This window comes from Erpetoichthys calabaricus, chromosome 2 (assembly GCF_900747795.2).
Source record: "Erpetoichthys calabaricus chromosome 2, fErpCal1.3, whole genome shotgun sequence".
In the NCBI taxonomy this organism is placed as follows: Eukaryota; Metazoa; Chordata; class Cladistia; order Polypteriformes; family Polypteridae; genus Erpetoichthys; species Erpetoichthys calabaricus.
In genome coordinates, this window is record NC_041395.2 from 138151932 (window position 1) to 138173902 (window position 21971).

The window sequence follows — 21971 nt, forward strand, 5'->3', positions numbered from 1 at the left end:
CCGAAGCACAGGCCCACCCATCACCACTTAGAGCAAACACAGAGCTGCCCAGATTTGTGGGTGCACTGTCTGCCTGGTGACAATGGTGAATGCAGATGGTGAGGGAAGTAGGGTGTTGTGCACTTACGAACCCTCTGGCCATTCCACTTACAGGAGTGGTAGCTGTTCATTTTTAATAAACCACGGACTTATTTGTCTCCTGCAGCAACATTTTCATTGTGGCTCACCGACATGTGTTACTGCAACTGTGGCTATGAGTTAAGACCAGTCTAACCTGCGTCCATGGAGAAACCCACTGGTACAGGTCCACCACCTGTTTCATCAGTTACAAAGGATTACTAAAGGAGAAAGTAGGGTGAAATCACATCTTTTATTGGCTAACTAAATAGATTACAAATGCAAGCTTTCGAGGAAGCTAAGGCCCCATCATTAGACAAGGTGTCATTTCACTCTGCTTTCTCCTGTATCAATCTATGGCTAACACGGTACAACACTCTACTGCAAAGGATTGCTAAAAAATGTAACTGCAGCGGTCCTTCCAAATCCACCTTTCCTGATTCTGGGGCGGGACTGGTCTAAAAGTAAAAGAACTTTAGCACCTTCCACTCCTATACCTGTCTTGGGCCTAGTCATAGATGGAGGCGATACGTCTCAAGCTGCCTCCACACAGTGCAATCAGCCGGCGGAGAGAGAAGATGCAGTCACTCAGTGTAACGTGGCGATCCCTGGACCATTGCTGGCTGAGGAAATCACACCCCTTGAGGATGGTCCTGATCCACTTTCCCATCAGTTCAGAGAGACGCCAACTTCATTTAATAGGGAACAATGGAATGATGATTCTCTTAAATTTGCAAAGAATGCAATGGTTCTTGTCAATGGCCAACGCACTCATCAGCCCATGCCATGGGGTCCTAATTTTGTTTTGGAAAATGACCTTTTATATTGGGCAGTGGAGCATATGAGGGAGGTGTGGAAGTTGCTGCTAACAAAATGGACCTTCTGGTGGAAGGTTTGTGATTGCTTCACTATTAGGCCATCCGGGCACCAAAAAGTCACAGAAGCGGATTAATCTTAAATTTTATTGGCCAGGTATTAATGAGGAAGTTTGTTGCTTTTGCATGTCATGCCTGGAGTGTCAAATTACTGGGGGGGGGGCATGCTTGTCTTGTTCCCATTCCCCTTATTGATGTCCCATTTGAAAGAATTAAGGTCGACTTGGTGTGACCCCTGGAACCCTCAAGTAGAGGACATAAATATATATTAGTCCTAGTGGATTACGCTACCCAGTATCCCAAAGCTGTTCAGTTGCGCTCAGCTACTACTAAAGACATTGCATAGGAATTGATAGGGGTCTTGACACGAGTCAGCATCCTTAAAGAAGTTCTGACGGACAAAGGGACACCTTTTACCTCAGACACATTAAGGAAAACAGCTAAGTTACTTAAAATAAAGCATCTAAAGACCACGGTGTATCATCCTCAAATCAAAGGTCTAGTGGAGAGGTTTAATCAGACTCTCAAACAAATGCTTCGCAAGGTGATCAGCAAGGATGGAAGGAACTGGGATCAGCTCTCTCTCCCCCCAGCTCGCCCTTTTTGCATATCGGAAAGTCCCACAAGTCTCTATGAGCTTCTCACCTTTTGAACTGTTGTATGGACGCCAACCCCGGGGCATATTGAATATTTTAAAAGAAGAATGGGAGGAAGAGGCTGTCCCCTCCACAAATATATTAGAATATATCGCACAATTATTTGGAAAGATTCGTCTCCTGCTAAAAAGTCACATGGAAAAGATGCAAGCAGCACAGACCTGATATTATGACCGGGGTATGTCTCTCTAAGAGTTCTGCCCGGGGGATCGTGTCATGATCCTTGTCCCTACCTCACATTCTAAATGGCTAGCCCACTAGCAAGGCCCTTACAAAGTTAAGGAGAAGAAAGAATTTGTCTCTGATTGCGCAAGAAATTGTGAAAGAACCCAGAGTTTTAGTTCGAGAACGCCCGTATCGCCTTCCTGAGGCAAAAGGAGCTGAAGTGGAACTTGAGATCAAGTGCATGCTGGAACTAGGAGTGATAAAGGAAAGTCATAGTCCCTGGTCCAGTTCCATCATCTTGGTCGCTAAGCCAGATAGAAGTTGGACGTTATGCAATGACTTCCGCCGACTTAATCAAGTCTCTAATTTGATGCATATCCAATGCCACGAGTGGACAACCTCCTCAAAAGGCTAAGACAGGTTAAATATTTGACCACTCTTGACATGACAAAGGGATACTGGCAGGTTTTTTTAACGGACTCCGTGAAGGTTAAGACTGCTTTTAGCACCCCTAAAGGTCACTGGCAGTATCGTGTCCTTTCATTTGGGTTACATGGGGTACCTGCGATTTTCCAGTGCCGGGTGGAAAAAGTGCTCCAGCCTCATAATTCATACAGTACTGCCTACCTGGATGACATGGTCATCTATTCCAGTGCATAGGAGGAAGACCTACAGCAGGTCCAAGCAGTATTATGGGCACTTGGTGAGGCCAGACTTTGGATTAACCCAAAGAAATGCTTCTTTGGATTAGACGAAGCCAAATATTTAGGCTACCTAGTGGGTTGGGGTACAATGAAGCCACAGTGCTCCAAAGTGGATGCCAAATAGAAATGGCCCTGTCTGAGGACCAAGCGGCAAGTCCAAGCCTTTCTTGGCTTAGTGGGTTACTACCGGCGGTTTGTAATCTGATTTTCTGAGAGAGGCCCCGAACAATGTGGTATGGATTGATAAGGCAGACGCTGCATTTGGAGACTTGAAGCAGGCCCTTACGTCAGCACCAGTCTTGAAAGCTCCTAACTTCTCTTTACCTTACATTCTCCAAAGGGACGCTTCGGATACAGGTCTTGGTGCCGTGCTGACCCAGAGCGTCGACTGTGTTGAACACCCCGTCATGTTCCTGAGTTGGAAACTGCTGGAATGAGAAACCAGGTATGCGGTGGTAGAGAGGGAGGCCTTCACGGTCAAATGGGTGATTACAGAGCTGAGATACTACCTCTTGGGCCAGGAGTTCACCCTTGTTACAGATCATGCAACTTTACAGTGAATGGCCCTTCACAAGGAGTCGAATCCGTGGGTCACCAGGTGTTTGTTTGACCTCTAGCCTTACAAGTTTTTGCTTGTTCATCAACAAGGATCCCTCCATGCCAATGCCGATGCTCTTTCTCAGGTTCACGACTTCTCGGTTGTGTGCATAGGAGGCAGCTAAAGGGCTCGAATGAGGGTAATTTCATGCCAGACCAGGTGTGCTACTCCTTTTTCTCTTTCCACTGTAGACCAGTTAAGGGAAATTCCACCCGGCCCCGGCGACATCACTTCCTCTTCCTTCTGTCCTAGAATCTAATCTGTACTACTGTGCAATCAATTTTCAAATTTACAGCCAGGCTTCAAGTATATGGGAGGCTGCACAAAACCTTTTTCTGGCTCTTGTCTATTCATTTACATACCATACAGTAATAACACATCCCCAAGTAGTTACTATAATGTGCTTTGCCATGATGAATGTATTACACTGCAAGTGATGAATCTGATAAACAGGCTTTATTTTACTTCCCTTATAAGGGGGCCAATGCTATGTACTTGTACTGTTGGTTATTCGCCACTTTATATCAGCTTCCTGTTATCACTTCTCAAGGACCTGGCAGACAGATCAGAAATTTCTCAGCCAAGATTCACTTGTCATGTCCACATTACTAGAACTGTACAGGACACAAGGTGCTACACCTAGTTTTCACATGGTGTGGGTAAACAGACATACAACATAACATGTTTTTTGCCAACAATAAAAGGCAATTTGCAGCAGTGTCTGGTTCTCACAACGTAATCAGAACCATTTACTCCTCTTATATTGCAATGAGGGCACCTTTGAGAGTGAAGCTGCTTTTTTTAACCATTAGCAGTGACACTCCATTAACGCACAGGTCGTCAGTGATGCCAACATCAGACTGACAAATGTTGCAGCTCTGAGTCTTGAGTAAAACCATAATTAATTGATTTTAAGGTAAAGTAGCATTGAGAGATGTGATGCTACTGTACATGGTGGTAGGCTTACTGAGAAGGTAACTGGCTGAACCCTCAGGTTTTTAATATGGTCTGTACTATTCATTGTAACAGAAATCATGTTATTACATATGCCAAATAACAGTGACTACCCTGACAGACACTGGCATCTTACATCCTTCCCTGACTCCCAGAACACAGCTGCTGAACACAGTCAGATGTCTCTATGAGTCAGATTTGACACTGCTCTTCCAACCAAAGAATTTCTCCAGCATTGTGACTGCGTATGCATAAGGTTGAGAAGCACACCCCATATATTGCTTCAAGGTGGCATTTGAGGTGAGTTCACATACATATAAGGTAATTGTGATTTATAAAGGGTAAATTACATAGAAATGTGTGTACGCCTGGAATAATAAATCTTTTTTTGGTGTATGTATTTTCCTGTTTTTGTCACATGTGCATATTTGCTTGAATCCATGCTCAGTTATATAAATGAGGCCCCAGGCCATCATCTTACATTGCTCAACTGTCCAGTTCTGATGCTCACAGCACAACTGTAGCCGCTTACGGTGGTGGACAGAGGTCAGCATGGGCGCTCAGATTGGTCTGTAGCCATTCAGAAAGCTGTAATGCACTGTATGTTTTGACACCTCCCTCTCATGGCCAGCATTACATTTGACTTCTTATCCAGGGTTGGTACTTGAAGCTATCCTGGATAGGCTTTGGTTTCTTCCTGTCATAGGAGGCTGGGGGTGGTACCCAGCTGGGACGCCCAGGAGGACCAGAGGAGGGCTTACGCCTCCCGCAAACCACGTGGGGGCGACTGCCCTGGTGGCTTTGGGGGCCATGGAAACAGAGCTTTGAAGTTCAACCCTATAGGGGCCTGTGGTCACCGCCAGGGGGCGCCCCAATGCCTATGGAGCCCTGGCCCTCAGCACTTCCGCCACACCCGGAAGTGCTGGGGGTAAGAAGACCAGGGACAACCAGAGTGCTTCCGGGTGTACAGCTGGTACTTCCGCCACACTGGGGAGTGCCGGAGGAGGCTAATCGGGAGGCACCTGGAGCACATCTGGGTGTGTATAAAAGGAGCCGCCTCCCTCCATTCGATGGCTGGAGTCGGGTGTAAGAGGACAGAGCTCGGAGGAGAGGAGTGTAGGTGGACCAGAGAAAGAGAGAAGAGGCATTGTGAGGCCTGGACTTTGAGGTGATTCGTGCTGTGGCACTGAGTTGTGTGTGTGTTTCATTTGTAAATATTGTGTAAATAAACGTGTTGTGGTGCTTAAATGATGTCTACCTGTCTGTGTCCGGGCTGTTCCCCACATTCCGTAACCCTAAATTGGTTTTGAGTGGGTCTGAGTATTTATAAAAAAAAACAAAACTTTGCATTTCAGAGGATAGTGAATTGAAAACCTTTACATGGCACAAAAAGAGGAAATCATATTTTATATATATATATATATATATATATATATATATATATATATATATATATACATACATATATATGCACACATATATATATATATATACATACATATATATGCACACATATATATATATATATACATACATATATATACATATACATATATATATATATATATACATACATATATATACATATACATATATATATATATATATACATACATATATATACATATACATATATATATATATATATATACATACATATATATACATATACATATATATATATATATATATACATACATATATATACATATACATATATATATATATATATATACATACATATATATACATATACATATATATATATATATATACATACATATATATATATATATATATATATGCACATACATACATTGTGGTGGATTGCCGGCTTCCTATTCCGGCCCTCACCCCCAGGCTGACAGGAGGAGCTCTCCCAACAGCATGGACGTGTCCCGAGTTCCAGCAGGGCCTCATGGACTATGTAGTTTTTATACACAGCCCTGCTGGATACCTTGGGGATCACTGGGAGTCGCTGTCGGGAAGCCCGTGGACTCATATGTGCCCTATAACCTGGAAGTACGTCCTGGTCACGTGAACAGGAGAGATGACGTACTTCCAGGTTGAAGATAAGGACTGTTTACCCTGACCCGGAAGGAATAAGGAATTGTGGACTGTTGGGCAGGAACACCTCCAGGTCAGGGTGTATAAATAGACTCTGGGAAAGCCCAGACACTGAGCTGAGCTGGGAGGTAGGGTGGCGAAGTGTCTGGGAGAGGAGGAGTGTTTATTTGTGCTTTATTAGAGAGAATTGTGTATATGAGTAGTGTGGAGTGGAGGGTGCTTGGTGCACTGTACTATTATAAAATAAAAAATACCTGAGGGTTCAAGAGGTGGACACACACCTCTACTGCTACAACATACATACATGCACACACTGTATCTCATTTACATTTCAGTGCATATGTTTTTATTAATTCATCATTATACTGAATAGGCACATTACCTTTCTGTTTCATTATTAATGCAAAGAGCTGCATATATATTTTTCTGCATACAATTATAACATTCTCTCTATAGTAAAACATCTTATTGTTATACAGGTATTCTGTGTTTTTTTTCCCACCACTAACTCCTCCAAATTCCATTGTGAGCACTGAATAATACAAATGCAATACAAATGTTTTTCCTGAAGTGTGTTCAAAAGACGATTATTTTTGAGTTCTGGAAACAGCACACTTTACTATGCTTATATTACATTGAATTCCTGGTTTATATAAACATTCTGTATATCAATTGTAAATCTGTCATCATGCAAAATTTCAGTCTCTTAACTTTGCCACCCTCTCAGGTTTACATAGCTAATAAACTATTCCTTACATGACACTGCACATGAAGTATTTTACTTCAAGGGCAAGACTTTCAAGATAGATGCCAAACAATATTACAATGGGATTAAGAAACATCTGAAAAAACAGGAGAATACACTTTTTAAACTATTTTGTGTTAGGCTTTAATGAAAAAGGAAACTGCAGATAAAAAAGTCATCTTCTATGGAGTGATCAATGTATGCTCACTCATCTCCAATGAAGCTCAGAACAGGAAGATTCTATGATGTGCTCTTAACATGCTTTCGCAAGAAATAAATAAAGCAATTCTCAAAACACAGCTTATGATTGCTTTCTAATTTGCCATCTACCTTCATTATATGCTGTAGCTATATCAGTCCTGTCTCCATCCCCCCACATTTACACACTTACACTGTTGCACCTCTGGGACTTGAGGCACAACACAGGGATTTAATTGCAGTTAAAAGTGAATAAATAAATCAGCCCCCGACGAACAACAGCTTGAAGCAACTGAGGCGAAATGCAAGAAAACATTCATGTATGTACACCATATACAAATACTTAATCTGAAGTAAAGGAACATAGCGTGATTTGCTTTGTACAATGCAGTGAAAATTGCTCCAATACAATGAATACTTTGCGCTTGGTTCAGTTAAAAACTTGCTTCAATGGCAACTTGAAATTTTAGACTACAAATAGGTATGCTAAGTTTTATGAACAAAATTGAATTACAAAATTAATTTTCTTTTCCTTTTTTCTAGTTTTGCTACTATAAGGCATAACAATTTAACTGCATTACATAAATATAAATACTCCATTCAAAAGGGAATTAGGTAGAGTCTGCTTCCTAAAAACTTTCTGTCATTACATTCAATGAGTGAGAGATGTACTAAAGATTGTATTGGAAACTGTATAGTGCCAAATTATCTCACATATACATTAATTGGTTTTCTACTTTCAACACTTGATGTTACCAGGACACATGGTCGTAAATATGAGAAAATTATGAAATGGTTAGCACAGACCCCTTATAGTTACTAGTATTTGGGTTTAAGTTCTTGACATGTGCACTAACTGTTTATTCTGTACATCTATTTTATCCAAATGCACAAGAAATGCATTTAAGGATAAAAAAAATCTTTTAGAAATGGAGTAGTTTTCAATGCTGGGGTCTGATACACATGTGAAAAATGGATAGTTGGCCTCAAATAATTAAATTTAACTTCTATAAAAATACAGAAAATATGCTTTACTGGAAACCTGTCAAAACTTACTTCTTGGTTTAAAGCAGTTGTAAACTTTAAGGAACAGTTTTATCCCTGAAACCCTATGCTTTATAAATTACTCCTAACACAAACAACAAAGCAAGAAAAAGAATGCTCCTTAATGTCATTTTCTATTAAAGTGGATGTTATTTTCCTCAAAGAAATCTTACACAACTGAAGAATGAGGTTTCTCACTCTGAGTGATAACTAAACAGAAAGCAATGCCAAAAGTTTCAAAAATTACATGCAAACAAACTATTTTAAGTACTGCCATTTTTTCAGTGGGTTTTTTTTTTGCTTTTCTCAGAGGTGTAAATATTAATATTAATAAATCTGATTAAACACTATTTTCACTTTCCTGTTTCTGAGAACTATTTAAAACCAAACCGTTACAGCATAAACAAATATGTATGTACAACTAATAAAAACACATAAATCCATCATCATCTCATATACAAGAAGCAATCTTTATATATTATTTATCAAATGATATATATTAAATATTTAATACAAACAAAAAGAAATGGCAAACAAAAAAAACAATTATATACAACACCTATAGAACTTTTGCTTCTTTACTTATTCTTTACTGATGACTGTAATAATACTTATGGTAAAGTAGATTAAGAGACATAAACACCAAAAAAAACAATCATTCATAATTTAAGCTATGCTAACAATTACAACAAATAATTCTTTCAGAGAAAGGTTTGATTAGTTTACAGATGACAAACTATGTAGCTTAGTATGGCATATCATATGCAGAAACTCTGTTCTCTCATCTCTCATCTCCCATCAATTTGTAATGAAATAAAATTGACAACTGAAACATAATCTTCCACTACAGGGGGAACAATTAAGTCTAAGCACAGTCACCGAATGCAATTAACATCAAACAAAAGGCAGTGTATGTTTACACAATTTCACCCGGCTACCTTGAGGTTCAACTGTAATAATGTTTATCAAGTCAAAAGCTGCTCTACAGGAATTCAAGACTTAATGAACTACTAATACTAATTAATACTATTAAACAATTATACACATAAAGCTTTTAATTTTCTAGAAAAAAAGACTACTGCAAAATATATTTCCTCAAATTACTTGCTAATCGATGCCACACTTAAATAGGCAATTATCATGTAGTATTGCACATCAATTGTCTTTTCATTACCTGTTATGCAGGATTAAGGATTTATTTGAATACACTGAACACGCAACATTTTATAAAGTGCTCTTTAATATGTAATATTAATGACTAGGAACTGGCAGGTTTATACTAACAAATGTAATACACAAAAAAAGAAATGATCAATTATGTTCATTATCATTAAAATCCTTTACTGTATGCAATAATGATTTCTATTTTAAACATCTGGTATATGATTGCTATTTTGCTGCAAATAACACATTTTTAGGTGTTATTAATTCCTGCTGAATTTTAAAAATCATATCTAAATTCAAATGAACTAATTTAACCATAAATGTGTTTAGTTTATGAACCTGCTTCCTCCAATAAAGGGGACTTCTTAAAATATCCCCAAGCCTGGATAAACAAACAACTGTGTATGCATGTGACAAGACAATAATTGTAAAACAAAAATTTAAAATTATATGATAACCAGTAAAAGCAAAAAAGCAATTACAAAATATGGAATTATTTTAAGGGGGCAGGTAAAATAAAAAGAGTAAGAAAAATTAAGTGTAGAGTTACCTGGGCTGAAGTGGCTGCAACCGAGATGCAGTCAATGAAACCATGTCTCCGAGTGAAAAACGCAACAACCTGCTGCCATCGTGAAGGTTCGGTCGGCAGCTCATCTGTTGAGCTTCTCTTTGCCCACTGTTTCTGCTTGTGCCCTGCCGAGGTGTGCCCTGAGTTAGTGTTGCGGTTACCTCGCGAATAAAGGAGGGTGTTGTTACCAAAGATATAATTCATATCTACCGCTCGGCAAATGGGTGCTGGCAGGCACACACTCTCTCTCTCTCTCTAGAAGTACCAGCTGTTGAATGGAGAATGCTCAGAGAAACTCCAGATAGAATTACTGCATCCTTGCCGTAATTTGGAAAATAAATAAATAAATGAAAATAATATCACATACAAAACAAAGCTAACGACTAATAGCAGCCATTCCCTTGAAATACAAGCTTCCTGAAATTTTATTTATTACAGACAATGTAGGGCAAATTAGAACAACTCAGCAAGGGCTGCACAGCAAAACATTTTTTTCTCCCTACCACCCCCCCAAGTTTTCTCCCTGTCTCCTGCCCATAGAGATAGATCTATGTCGATCAAAGGATGAGAGTTCTTTTGTTTGCAGAAAAGTAGGGAGCCTGAAAGCCAGGAAGTGAGGTCAATTAGCAGGTACATATTCTGCAGGCATTGGACTAGTAAAATCTCTGGGGCTTCCTAATCTAATGCACTGGGTAAAGGAAGACTTGTAGGCAAATTAGCAGGGCTCAATCAAAGCCTCCCTTTAAAAGCCAAAGACACACCACCAGAAGCATTAAAAATAAATGCTGAATCAAAAGGTGCTGTCCTCCGAAATGCCTGCTTATTTCTTGCATCTGGCTTTGATAAACATTCTCTTCTTCTAAGTGATCAGCACTAAAATAAAAAAAATGCTTCTGACTAACTAGTGGATGTAGCATCTATGAAGCAACAAAAAAAAGAAATTTGAAACGGTTATGAGAGAGAAAAAAAAAATCATTCTCCAGGTAAAATAACTATCCTCTATACACTAACAAATAATCCTCAAATCACAAAGACCACCAGAAACACTAAGTACATGCAAAATAAAAAAGTATACGATATATATCCCAGAAGAAATTTATATTGAAATGGTGTTTGCATCTGTTTACTGATTTATTTAATTCGGAAAACTCCAAGAAAGGATAAGCCAATAACTGGTGTTTATAAGAAGCTGTTTCAGACTCCTAATAATTCGAGAGAAAAAAAATGCATTTGTCTGCTGCAAAGCATCTCTGAAAAACCTCCTTTCTGTTTTTAAGTTCATGTCTGCCACAGGTGTCCAGCAAATTGGGAAATGAAGTCACATGCACAGCAGTGAATATTCCCAGAGTGATCAATCCATGGAAACCATCTGCATGTTTCCCAGGGCAGGATGAAATCCTTCCTGCAGTCTAAATACTCTCTAATTTTATTCCTGTTGCGGTATTACCCAATATTGAGGTGATTATTTTTTCTGTTAAACAGAAAATTTGCATTGAAAGAAGATCAAAAATGTTATCAATAAAAATAATTAAATAAAAAATACCTTATCACTAAATCTACTACAAATTCTAGTCCTACCGTTTCCCTTTGTACACCGAAGTGCTGTTGATATTTTTCCTGTATCACCTAAGCCTGACTTTACGTCTTTCTTAAATTATTTTCTCCTTTTACTACTCAGAACAAATCTCCAGGAAATACTGAAACAAATGACTAAATCCAAAAAATATTCATAAATGCTCAATGAAGCTACCCTAATATCATATATAATTTATTTAATTTTCAGCCATATAAATTATATATGTATTTATGCTTATTACAAAATAAATACATGATTTAAAATAGCACGCTTTGCAGTGAACATAGGCTTAATAAAATTAAAAACATTACATAATTTAGTCCATAGAGAACTGACTTCATACCAAATAGAATGTAAACATTAAAAACATGCAGACACAAGTTTCCAGAGTCACAAGGAGCTTGATCTTAAAAATCTACAGAAAACAAGTATGAGCCAAAGTGTTGTCAGGTATTGACCTATGCCTCAAGACTGCAAACAAACTGCAAAATAGCTGGCTGCGTACTTCACTTCACTGTCTGTATTCCTCTGGTGTAGCTTTTTAGCTCCAGGGGTGCATTTTCCTCAAGCATATACTTTTGACCTTGAAGAGTTAACTCCAAATGTTGTTATTGACATTATTCAATGAAGATACCAAAATGTGAATTATTGTTACATACCACTTTCAGTTTATTTCTAAAGGAAGAGGTAAAGTTAATAAACTAGAAAGGCTAAAAATATTATACATTACAACTGGCAAAGCTTGAGCTTAAATAATAGTTTACACAATATTATAAATACAGCATCTCAATGACTATGAAAATGGACATCACCACAAAGTGGTACTATATGGTATCCCTGCAGTAACATATTAATGCATTTTGTGGGTTAAGAAACATATAACCCCAAAACATGTACAGTTACACTAGAATGATCTCCTCTTTATAGTAGGAACTGAGACTTGCTTTTTTGACCACTGTTAAGCTGTGCTTAAAGCTGGTGTGCTGTGAGGCACTTATCACGCAAGCTGGTGACCCTCAGAAACTTTCTTCTGATTGGGTGGTAAGTTTTTCCTTTGGACTGCGTAGGACACCATACTCACTGACACTGATACTTTTTTTTGCAATTTCTCTTAATGAAAGGCCTACACTTCTAAGGGCAACACAGTGGTGCCTTGGTTTGCGAGCACAATTCTTTCCAGAAACGAGCTTGTAATCCAAAGCACTCGTATATCAAAGTGAATTTCCCCATATGAAATGATGGAAACACAGATTATTTGTTCCACAACCCAAAAATATTCATATAAAAATGATTAATACAAAACATAAAGTAAAAATACATAAAACAAATTAACCTGCACTTTACCTTTGAAAAGAATCGTGGCTAGTGTGTGGGAGACAAGAAAGAGGAGAGGAGGATTATTGTGTAGGACGACTTTCAATACAACTAACGGAATCACTGCTGTCTGCTGGCTCACTGGAATCTTTCTTTTTTTTCCAACTTTAACAAGGAACCTATCCAATGACAGTTGCTTTTGCCTCCTTTTGAAGATTTTGCAGAAATGTGACATTGCATTGTCGTTAAACAGATTCATCGGTTGCACTGCTACAGGGTTATTCGGGTGGTGATTTTGTACAAATTTTTTTTGTTACAGTACAGTTACTAAAGAACAGTCACTACACTTGACACAAAATTTTAAAAATGCTTTACGCACACACACGTGGTCACAATGCTATAGTAATCAGTATACACTCGTACGGATGTTGACTACACAAGTGAGGCACGCCGAATGAGACCGAGCATGGGAGACGATTATCCACAATCCCGCAGCGAGAGAGAGTAAGAACTACCATCGGCTCAGTTGTGATCATGTGACGCTCGGCAGACGAAGCGTATACGTACTACTCGTATTGCAAGACCTCGCTCATTTATCAAATTAATATATTTTTTTTAATTTTGCTCGTCTTGCTAACACTTGCAGACCAAGTTAACTCGCAATCCAAGGTTTTACTGTAATGCTCTGTCTCATTTAATTTGTTAATTGCAATTTTTTTGCCATTATCACCGGAAAATTGTCCAAGTAGTACTTCAGAGGGTTAGTAACACAATTTGTTCCAACTCTACTTTAAGACAAACAGACAATTTTTTAAGTAATCAATAGAAGTTGGGACACCTGTGTAAACTGTTTCAACTTGAAAGGCTTAATTTACTTTAACTGCAGCAGAGCATCTGAAGGTTGTAACCTATTACAGATTTCCTAAAGAAGGCCCATTTGTAATATTCTGATACTTCTTTTTTCAGTTTTTGCTAACCTAAACTTTAAATTTAAACCTCTGGCAGTTTAATGCTTACCTTTTTACCATTTTAGGTTATTCACTGCATTTCAACCAATTAAATTTGAAAAAAAAAAAATGTGTTCTAAATGTGTGAGTGTGTGTATGTGTGTGTATATATATATATATATATATATATATATATATATATATATATACACACACATTAAAAATAAATGATTTGCACTAAAAGCATGCATTAAAGAATGACAGTAGAAAATTGCTTTCAAGACAAATTTAAAACCTTATTGATTTGATTAAATATTACATTTGCAACTGTAAAAGGCTTCCAACACTGACAAAAACATTGCAACAAAATATTTTCTGCAATACTCTGCAGATTTAAACATTTGTATTGACAGGATAACCAGAATACAGATACTCCCTAATGTCTAATTCCACTGTAGTGAAACGTTCAAGCTGCATGAATCACAAATTTTATTTTCTAATATATAGTACTGTACTGTGCAATAGTCTTAGACCATCTGGGGAAAATGTTTTTAAATTAAGTTATGTGGAAGAATACTGTAGATACTACATTTACTTTTGTTTATTTATTTTAAAAGATACAACAGTCAACTCCAGAATTAGTGGCATCCCATAAAGAAAATTGGTTAAAAAAGAAAAAGAGTATGCAATCCATGCAATGATTAAAATATTCTTCAAAATGTCTGAATAAACTGATTGCCGTTTTTCTTACAAGAACATTGTTTTACTTTCAAAATATTGTATTCTCTCAAGAATATATAGGGCACAATTACCTGTAACTTAAAAAAATCTTAATTAAAACCAAACAATTGTGTATCCCAGATACAAGAAATACTTCTTTCTATTGCTCATGTTAACCAGGAACTCCTTTGCTGTCTATGACCATTTCCTGTTTTTCTGTATTTTGTATAAATGTGAGGTTGCACACATGGAGAATCCTTTGGTGTCATCCATCAACATAGGTAAATCCAAATATATTTAAACTCAGATGAGACTATAGGCTGTTGATTAGGCAATAGTTATAAAAAAAAAAAAATCACAGGCAGCTAAAACCATTAAGCACCGATTGATTATTAAACATAATCAAGGCCATAATAAAAAAAGAGTTTCACAAATATGAAACAGATGACAATAAGCCAAGAAAAGGACATACAGTAATTAGGATGAGAAGAGAGACAAAGAAAAACCCAAAGACCACAATCTTGGGGCTTTTTAAAAGACTAACATATGAATATAATGATTTACAAAACAGGAAATTTTAGCCCAAACCCTGGTTGCCTCAGAAGTTTGAAACATGGCAGTGGATTTACGTTTCAATAAGGTAATGACCCAAACACACATCAAAATCAACACAGAAATGGTTGTAAGAACGCAAAAAATAAAGTTGGTCATTAATGGTAATGTCATTCCACAGATTTTAATCTAACTGAAAATCTGTGATGTGAATTGAAGGGAACTTCACAAGTGGAAACCTAAGAACTTTCAAAATACCAGAAATATTCTGCATGGAGTGGTCCAAGATCCTTCAACAGTTGTTCTCTAACCTAGATAGACATTACAGAAAGAGGCTCTGTGCTATTACTTTTACAAATGACAGCTGTTAATACAGCTGTATACACAGGTCACAGGCTGTTGTTAACTAAAAATGCATGACAATGTAAAGGACACAATGCACCTCAGAACAACCCTGAAGGTCAAACTGATGATGTTTATGACAGAGAAACTAATTAGGTCTGGAAACACAATATGAGAATACAGTGTACAGTTGCTCCGAGAGGTAAAATGGTGGCTCTGAGGCTAAGGATCTGCGCTGGTATCTGGAAAGTTGCCAGTTCAAATCTCGTTACTGCCAGAAGGATCCTACTCTGTTGTGCCCTTGAGCAAGACCCTTACCCATAAAATTGCTCCAGGGGTGCTGTATAATGGCTGACCCTTTGCTCAGACCTTCAAAGGTCACGAGAAAAGACAATTTCCCTTGGGGATAAATATAGTTTACCAAATACCAAATAAAAAACATTTCTGAGTACAGTGAAAAAAGATCTCTATCAACAAAACATAATCCTGTAAAAATCATCTGTTTACTGAAGTATTCTCTTCCAAGATGCAGAGGTTGATGAGTGCTATGCACTCAAGTACAACAAGCTATTACAAATAAGCACTGATGTAAAAAGTTGCAGTTAACCCTCCACCCTGCAAAATGGGCTACCAGAAAGCATTCCTGGACTACCAGGTTTGAAAAGCTGATAGCAAAGCAGGCTACCATATACATTTACAATTTATTTTGATCAAGTAATATTCATTTCAACAAATTACTGAAAGTTCACATTGTTTATACACATTACAGTAAATTAATCATTCTATTGAGTTCACTTTAAAGAGTTAATAAAATAGAAGAAGCAAAAAATAGTGTAACTAAATTTTCAAAGCTTTATATATAAAAAAGGGTCAATGCACAACATCAAGAACCCCACCCTTTTTCCTAAAATGAAACAACAGTGTAATTCTTACACTGTCATGTTCCAGTAATTTGTTTCCCTGCATTTTTGACATCAAGTTACCGCAATCCTATTTTCTATTCTTATTACTCTAAAGAAAGCCTATTTTCTCTGTTCTTAGTGTAACAAGTTGTGGTCAGGTTGCAGTATATATTTTAATCAATTTGTTACTCAAAACACACTATGCAGTATTTGCTGAGATTCCAATTTGTTGCTGAGGCTGATATCATTACAATTGATCTTATAGAAAGTTCTAAAGGATTTCTGAAAAGACAACCACATGTAATTATTTATATTCTTCAACTTACTATTCTTACCATAAGCAAAGTGGCTCTAAAGTGATGTAATTGGTACTGGCTATGCTAAGACAGATTTAAATCTAAATGATCAAAGTAGACTTCAAAGTTAACGTTTGCAGTGCACCATCTACTGAAATGTATTTTGTAATGCATATATTAATAAAATGCACTGCATTTGTCATTTTGACAGATGGTGCATCACAAACATTTTTAGCAATAAAATGCATCACAAGTGTTGGTGTAATGCATATGTCTCTGTCATGTAACATTTGGTATGGAATTTCTAAAAGTAGTGTTAATGTTTGTGATGTGCTATCTGTTCGAATGACAAAGACATAGCAACCAGACAAAACAACAGATACATAGACACTTGTCCTTTAATTAAGGTGGATAATTCATAAGTTAATGCTATTCAATTTTTACAGATAACGAGTCTATTCACCTCCTTAGACATATTCACATTTTTAATATAAAATATTGCATCACACTGGACTAAATTTGGATTTTTTGACATTAATAAACAAACAAAAAAAAAGACAGTAATGTCAAATTGAAAACAGATCTCTGCAAAATAGTCTAAACTATTAACATATATATTATTAACACATATTTTACAGAATTTTTTTTACCTTATTTCTCCCATAATGTGAGCAAGAGTTAATTATAACTAACGACAATATACAACAAAAGAGTAAAAAATATGCAGTGTGATAAAACACTTTATAAAGTGTAATGAACTTATTTTTTTGCCGTAAAACATAACAGAACTTAGTTCGGTTACTTAAATTGCTCAAAAAGTGGCTTAAAAATCAACCTATAGCCGAAACTGCTACATCAGTAGCTTTAAAAACAAACTCTTAAATTGCTTCACCAGGGATGTAAAATGGTTCTACAGGAGATTTAAGCTGCAATGCAAAAATGTAAGGATGTCCACATGTTCTTGGCTAAGGCTGGCCTCTCTTTGGAAGTTATGTTGCCTGCAACCGAAAAGATATGCTCAAATGGTGTTGAGGTAGCAGGGACACATGTCTTTTGGGGTATCAAGCCTCATTAGTCTTCCACCAAAAGCAGCAGATTGTCTTCTTTGGTAGTTTGCTTCTCTCCAAGGTATGTCAGGATCTCATCCTTAAAACCTAGCCATAGATTTCTTCAGCTTCCACATCTCTGTTATCTTCTTCACTGCTATTTCCTGAGCAAAAGAGTGAGTGAAGTAAAGTGATAGTGACAGCAGCTGTAGGCCCAGCAGCTGTGTTACTGATGGAGATACTGGCAGCACAGATTTGATCTTCCTGACACTGTTGGTGATCCATTTCCCTTTTCACTTCAAGTGCCTATGTTTGTACTTAGCTTGCACATGAAACACTTGCTCAGATGTCAGAAACTTCAGTTTTCTAAATCTTGGGTCAAGTGCAGTAGCGAGGACTACTATATTTGGTGCAGAGTCTAAAAATGTGGCCTCCTTCTTCCATTGTGCTGAAGCTGCTCCATAGCAGTGACTTGAAAAGCCTGCACTGCACTTGACTCAAGCACACCATTCGTTATAGATTTCATGAGCACCAGTCAACTAATCATGTAGAATGTACTGTTGCATCTAGAGCTTACATCCTGTACAAGTTTGTGCTCAGGTTTTTCCATCTGTAGCTGCTTTTCTTTCAGCTTGGTGGAGGGGTTGATCACTTTTTTAAATGTTCCACTAGGCAATTTTGAAAAGCCTGAATGTTTTAGTCCAAGATTAATTACCATCTACAAGGTGTTGCTAGTTTAGAACATAGAGGACCATCCATACTTCTCTTCTAACATGTTTGCTGCAGCCACAATACCGGCACACCATTATCATGCACAATACCAACAATTTTGCTGGGAGGAATTTCAAATCTGCAAACATTGTCCCCCAACCAGTCAACTATGTTGGATGCTGTATGTCTCTGGTCCAGAGACATGGTGGTAAGGCAGACTGACTTCATATTCCAGTCTTTTCTAATAAAATAACATGTTATTAGTGGTGATTATAAGTTTGCTGTTGGTAGTTTTAATGCAAGTCTTCACATGTTGAAATGTTTTCTCATAGTTCTACTCCATCAGTTTATTAAAATATGTCCATGAAGGCAGAGTGAAACCTAGACTGGGAATGCAAATAATTTTTTTAAATCCATTACCCTCTACCATGGAGAGCTGCCTCATGTCAGTTACCAGCAATTTAGGACACAAGTCAGGTCTGTGGTGTGCACTGGGTATTTTTCTTCAAAACACAGTGTGACATGTTAAGTTCTTTTTTGCTGAAATTAGAATACAGTACAAGTCTTCAAAATAGAATATTTTTACCTCTAGCTATGCAGTTGATAGGTGTTGTAATGTTTCTTTAGATTTTAAAAATTTTAACATTTTTTTAGCATTTTTAAATCATAACATAACACTTCAACTCTTTTTTTTTTAGCAGAGTTGTAAAATTACTTAGACACTTTCTAAATCATGTTCATCTTCTCTCTGTATAGTTGTGGCATCGTTCTGCAGTGCATATGTTTTATACTTATTCCTAATAATTGATAATTGATAAACCCATTTCTTAGCAAGGTCATTTCAGTGGGACATCAATGAATTAAAAAAAAATCATTAAAAAAAAAAAAAAAAAAAACACCTTGGTAGTGAGACCATAACTGCTGAGAAAAAAACAATGTAATGAAGGTGGCACAGGCCAAATGCATTAAGAATTAGCCACATAAAGTAGATGCATTCTCAGTTAGCTGTATTCCATTTGTTCCTCCACAAACTTTTATATTTGCCCCGAGTCTGCTCAATTTTTCACTATAAATTTGTGCACAATTGGCTATCACTGTGTCATTTTAATGTCAAATTGTGTAGGTGCAAGGAGCGACACCTCAGACAAATACTCCTTCAATAAGTGGATATATTCTTGTCTAGTGCATACATACTTGATTCACACAGGGCAGCACAGTTACAGAATTCTGGAGGCAGAGTGGTTGTTCACACAAGGGCCCTAAGAAAGGATGAAATTCACATCATGTGCACTTTAGTGTACCCTTGCATGAAAACACCGCATGACTTCAACACTTTGATGGTTCGAGGAATGAGCGGTTTTAAGTCTGTTAACACTGTATTGAGTGTGTATCTACAGCAGAGCTACCAATTTAACAATAGACCTAAAGTTTTATTTTTGAGGTTGTTTTCACACTCACAAAGTATAATAATAAAACCAAGCTGAAGCCAGTAGAATAACACCCTAATAAACAGTGGGATATTAGCTTATCATGCCAAAGGCACATCTTCACTCTCTCCCATGTGTTTCCTCTTCAGGTGCTCATGCATGACAGTCCTACTCCCATGCCATGCCAATTCTGCATAGCATATTTTGCAACCAATCATTTCTTTGGAAGAAGATCTAAAGATGCTCCCGTACTTTAGGTCGTAATTTTGGACTTTTGTTGCCCTCTATCTCCACCATGTTGAAATGCACTGCTGCCAAATGTGATTGTGTAACATGATGCTTATGACGTCACTGATCCAACTATTTGACAATGAAAATCAACAAATTTAATAGAATTTTATCGATTTTTGTCAATTATCTATTGCAACCTTGAACACACATAAAACACAAAATAACTGGTAGCACAAGTATTACCCCACTTTAATACGATACACCTAAATCATCTCTGGTAAATCAAGAAGTCATATTATTAACTAAATGGAGATCACCCATCTATAGTAAAATTGTTTCAACTGATTGCAGTATAAAAGCACCTGTAGTTAAAAGGTCCAACCCTATGATAAGTGAGTATTATGGCCTAACCTACACAATGAAGACAAAAGAAAACTGCAAGCAACTCCATGAAAAGGAGAATGAAAAGCAAAAGCATTAAGTCACGAGATGGATACAAGAAAAATGTCTAAGTCACGGAATATACCTTTGAATCCAGATAATTTAGGGCATAGCAAGTCATGATGGTGAGTTATCATGCAAAAGGATGCTACTAAGGGAGGCCAACAAGCAATCTATAACTCTGAAAAAAACAGAAACTAAGGTGGCTGAGATGGGAAAGACTGTTCATACAACAACTGTTGCCCAGGTGCTTCAACAGCCACAGCTTTGCGGCATAGACAGTCATGGTGTAAAAAAATTCATCTCGATTAAAAGTTTACCAGAAAGGTATATGAGAGACTCTGGGAGCTGGGAGAACAGTCTATGGTCTGATGTGACCAAAATTGAGCTTTACGGCTATCAGAACAAACACCATTTTTTTTGTAATCTATCACTACAAGTTATCAAAAACACATCATTCCCACCGTGAAGTGGTGGCAGCAGCAGGAACGTTTCTCTACAACAGGCCCTGAAAGGTTTGTGAGGTAGTGTGTAAATGTTTACAACAAAATAAAGTGAAGAACACCTGAAGTAGTCTACAAAAACCCTGTGTCTTGGGTGTAAAACTTGGTTTCCAACATGACAATGACCCCAAGAGTAAATCCAAACGCTACATCGGAATTGCTTAAAAACAATTTTAATGTCATGGAGTGGTTGAGTCAAAGTCAAGATCTCAATCCAACTGGGAATTTATGGCAGTAACTGAAAATGACTGTCCATTCATGATCCCCATGTGACCTTACATACGTTAATCTGTTGTGCAAAGCAGAATGGAGAAAAACTACTGTGCACAAAGCTAATAAAGACCTTTGTATACAGACTCAAAGCAGTAATTGCTGCCAAATGTACACTAACTTGAAGGGAGTTAATACTTACGCAATAATTTATTTTGTATGTTATATTTATTAACTCATTTAGATCACTTGGCAAAGATCTATTTTCATTTAAACATTAACCCCTTCAATCCTGAATTATTTCACCAACAGAAAAAATTTTCCCAGGTTAATCTTGGCTTTCTGAAATCCAGAAACGATGCTGTAAACAAATTTTTGGCCAAGTGAAGCTTTTTCGACTGGTCAGTTCAACAAGCGACACCAGGAGGAAGCGGCAAAAATGGGTCCCTCTATCCAAAGAGGAAAAGGCTGTTGCAAGAGAAAGGATTGGGTGCGTATTATTATACCAGATTAAATAGACAACTCATGTATCATTTATTACTTACGATTTCAACTGGTCTTGTTTGCACAACTAGTTGCTCTAAATTTCATTTGGTAAGTGGTATATAATCCCCTCATTTTTAAACTTACCAACTAATTCAGTTCTGACTGCATTTTCCTCCTTATCGCCTGAATTCAAGGAATCAATTTCTGAAATATTTCCAGTTATGATTTGTTACAGGATCCCTGCTACCATATACTCTAATTGAATTGAAATAAAGTAATATCTTAATTAAAATGATCATTTTTATTGTAAAAAGTAGGCCTGGGAATTTTGCAGTTAATGTGTCCTGTTTTACATGTTAAAAAATACTGTTGCATCCAGGGCCAGCCATGAGGCAAACACCTCAGGCAATGC

The 21971-nt window shown here is 37.3% G+C and overlaps 1 protein-coding gene across 19 annotated transcripts in view; it reads right to left on the reverse strand.

The window, feature by feature from the left end:
* The window catches only part of dlg1a (discs large MAGUK scaffold protein 1a), a 525807-nt gene that overhangs the window by 280199 nt on the left and 223637 nt on the right, over positions 1-21971 (reverse strand). The window contains exon 1 of one of the 19 annotated variants that reach the window (XM_051923940.1): positions 9838-10281. The exons of 17 other annotated variants lie outside the window; for them this stretch is intronic. In XM_051923940.1, coding sequence (XP_051779900.1) covers positions 9838-10059 — 222 coding nt within the window. In that variant the 5' untranslated portion in view covers positions 10060-10281. Of the gene's footprint in view, positions 1-9837; positions 10282-21971 lie in introns of those variants that run through there. One more of the 19 variants, XM_051923941.1, reaches the window with a different exon arrangement.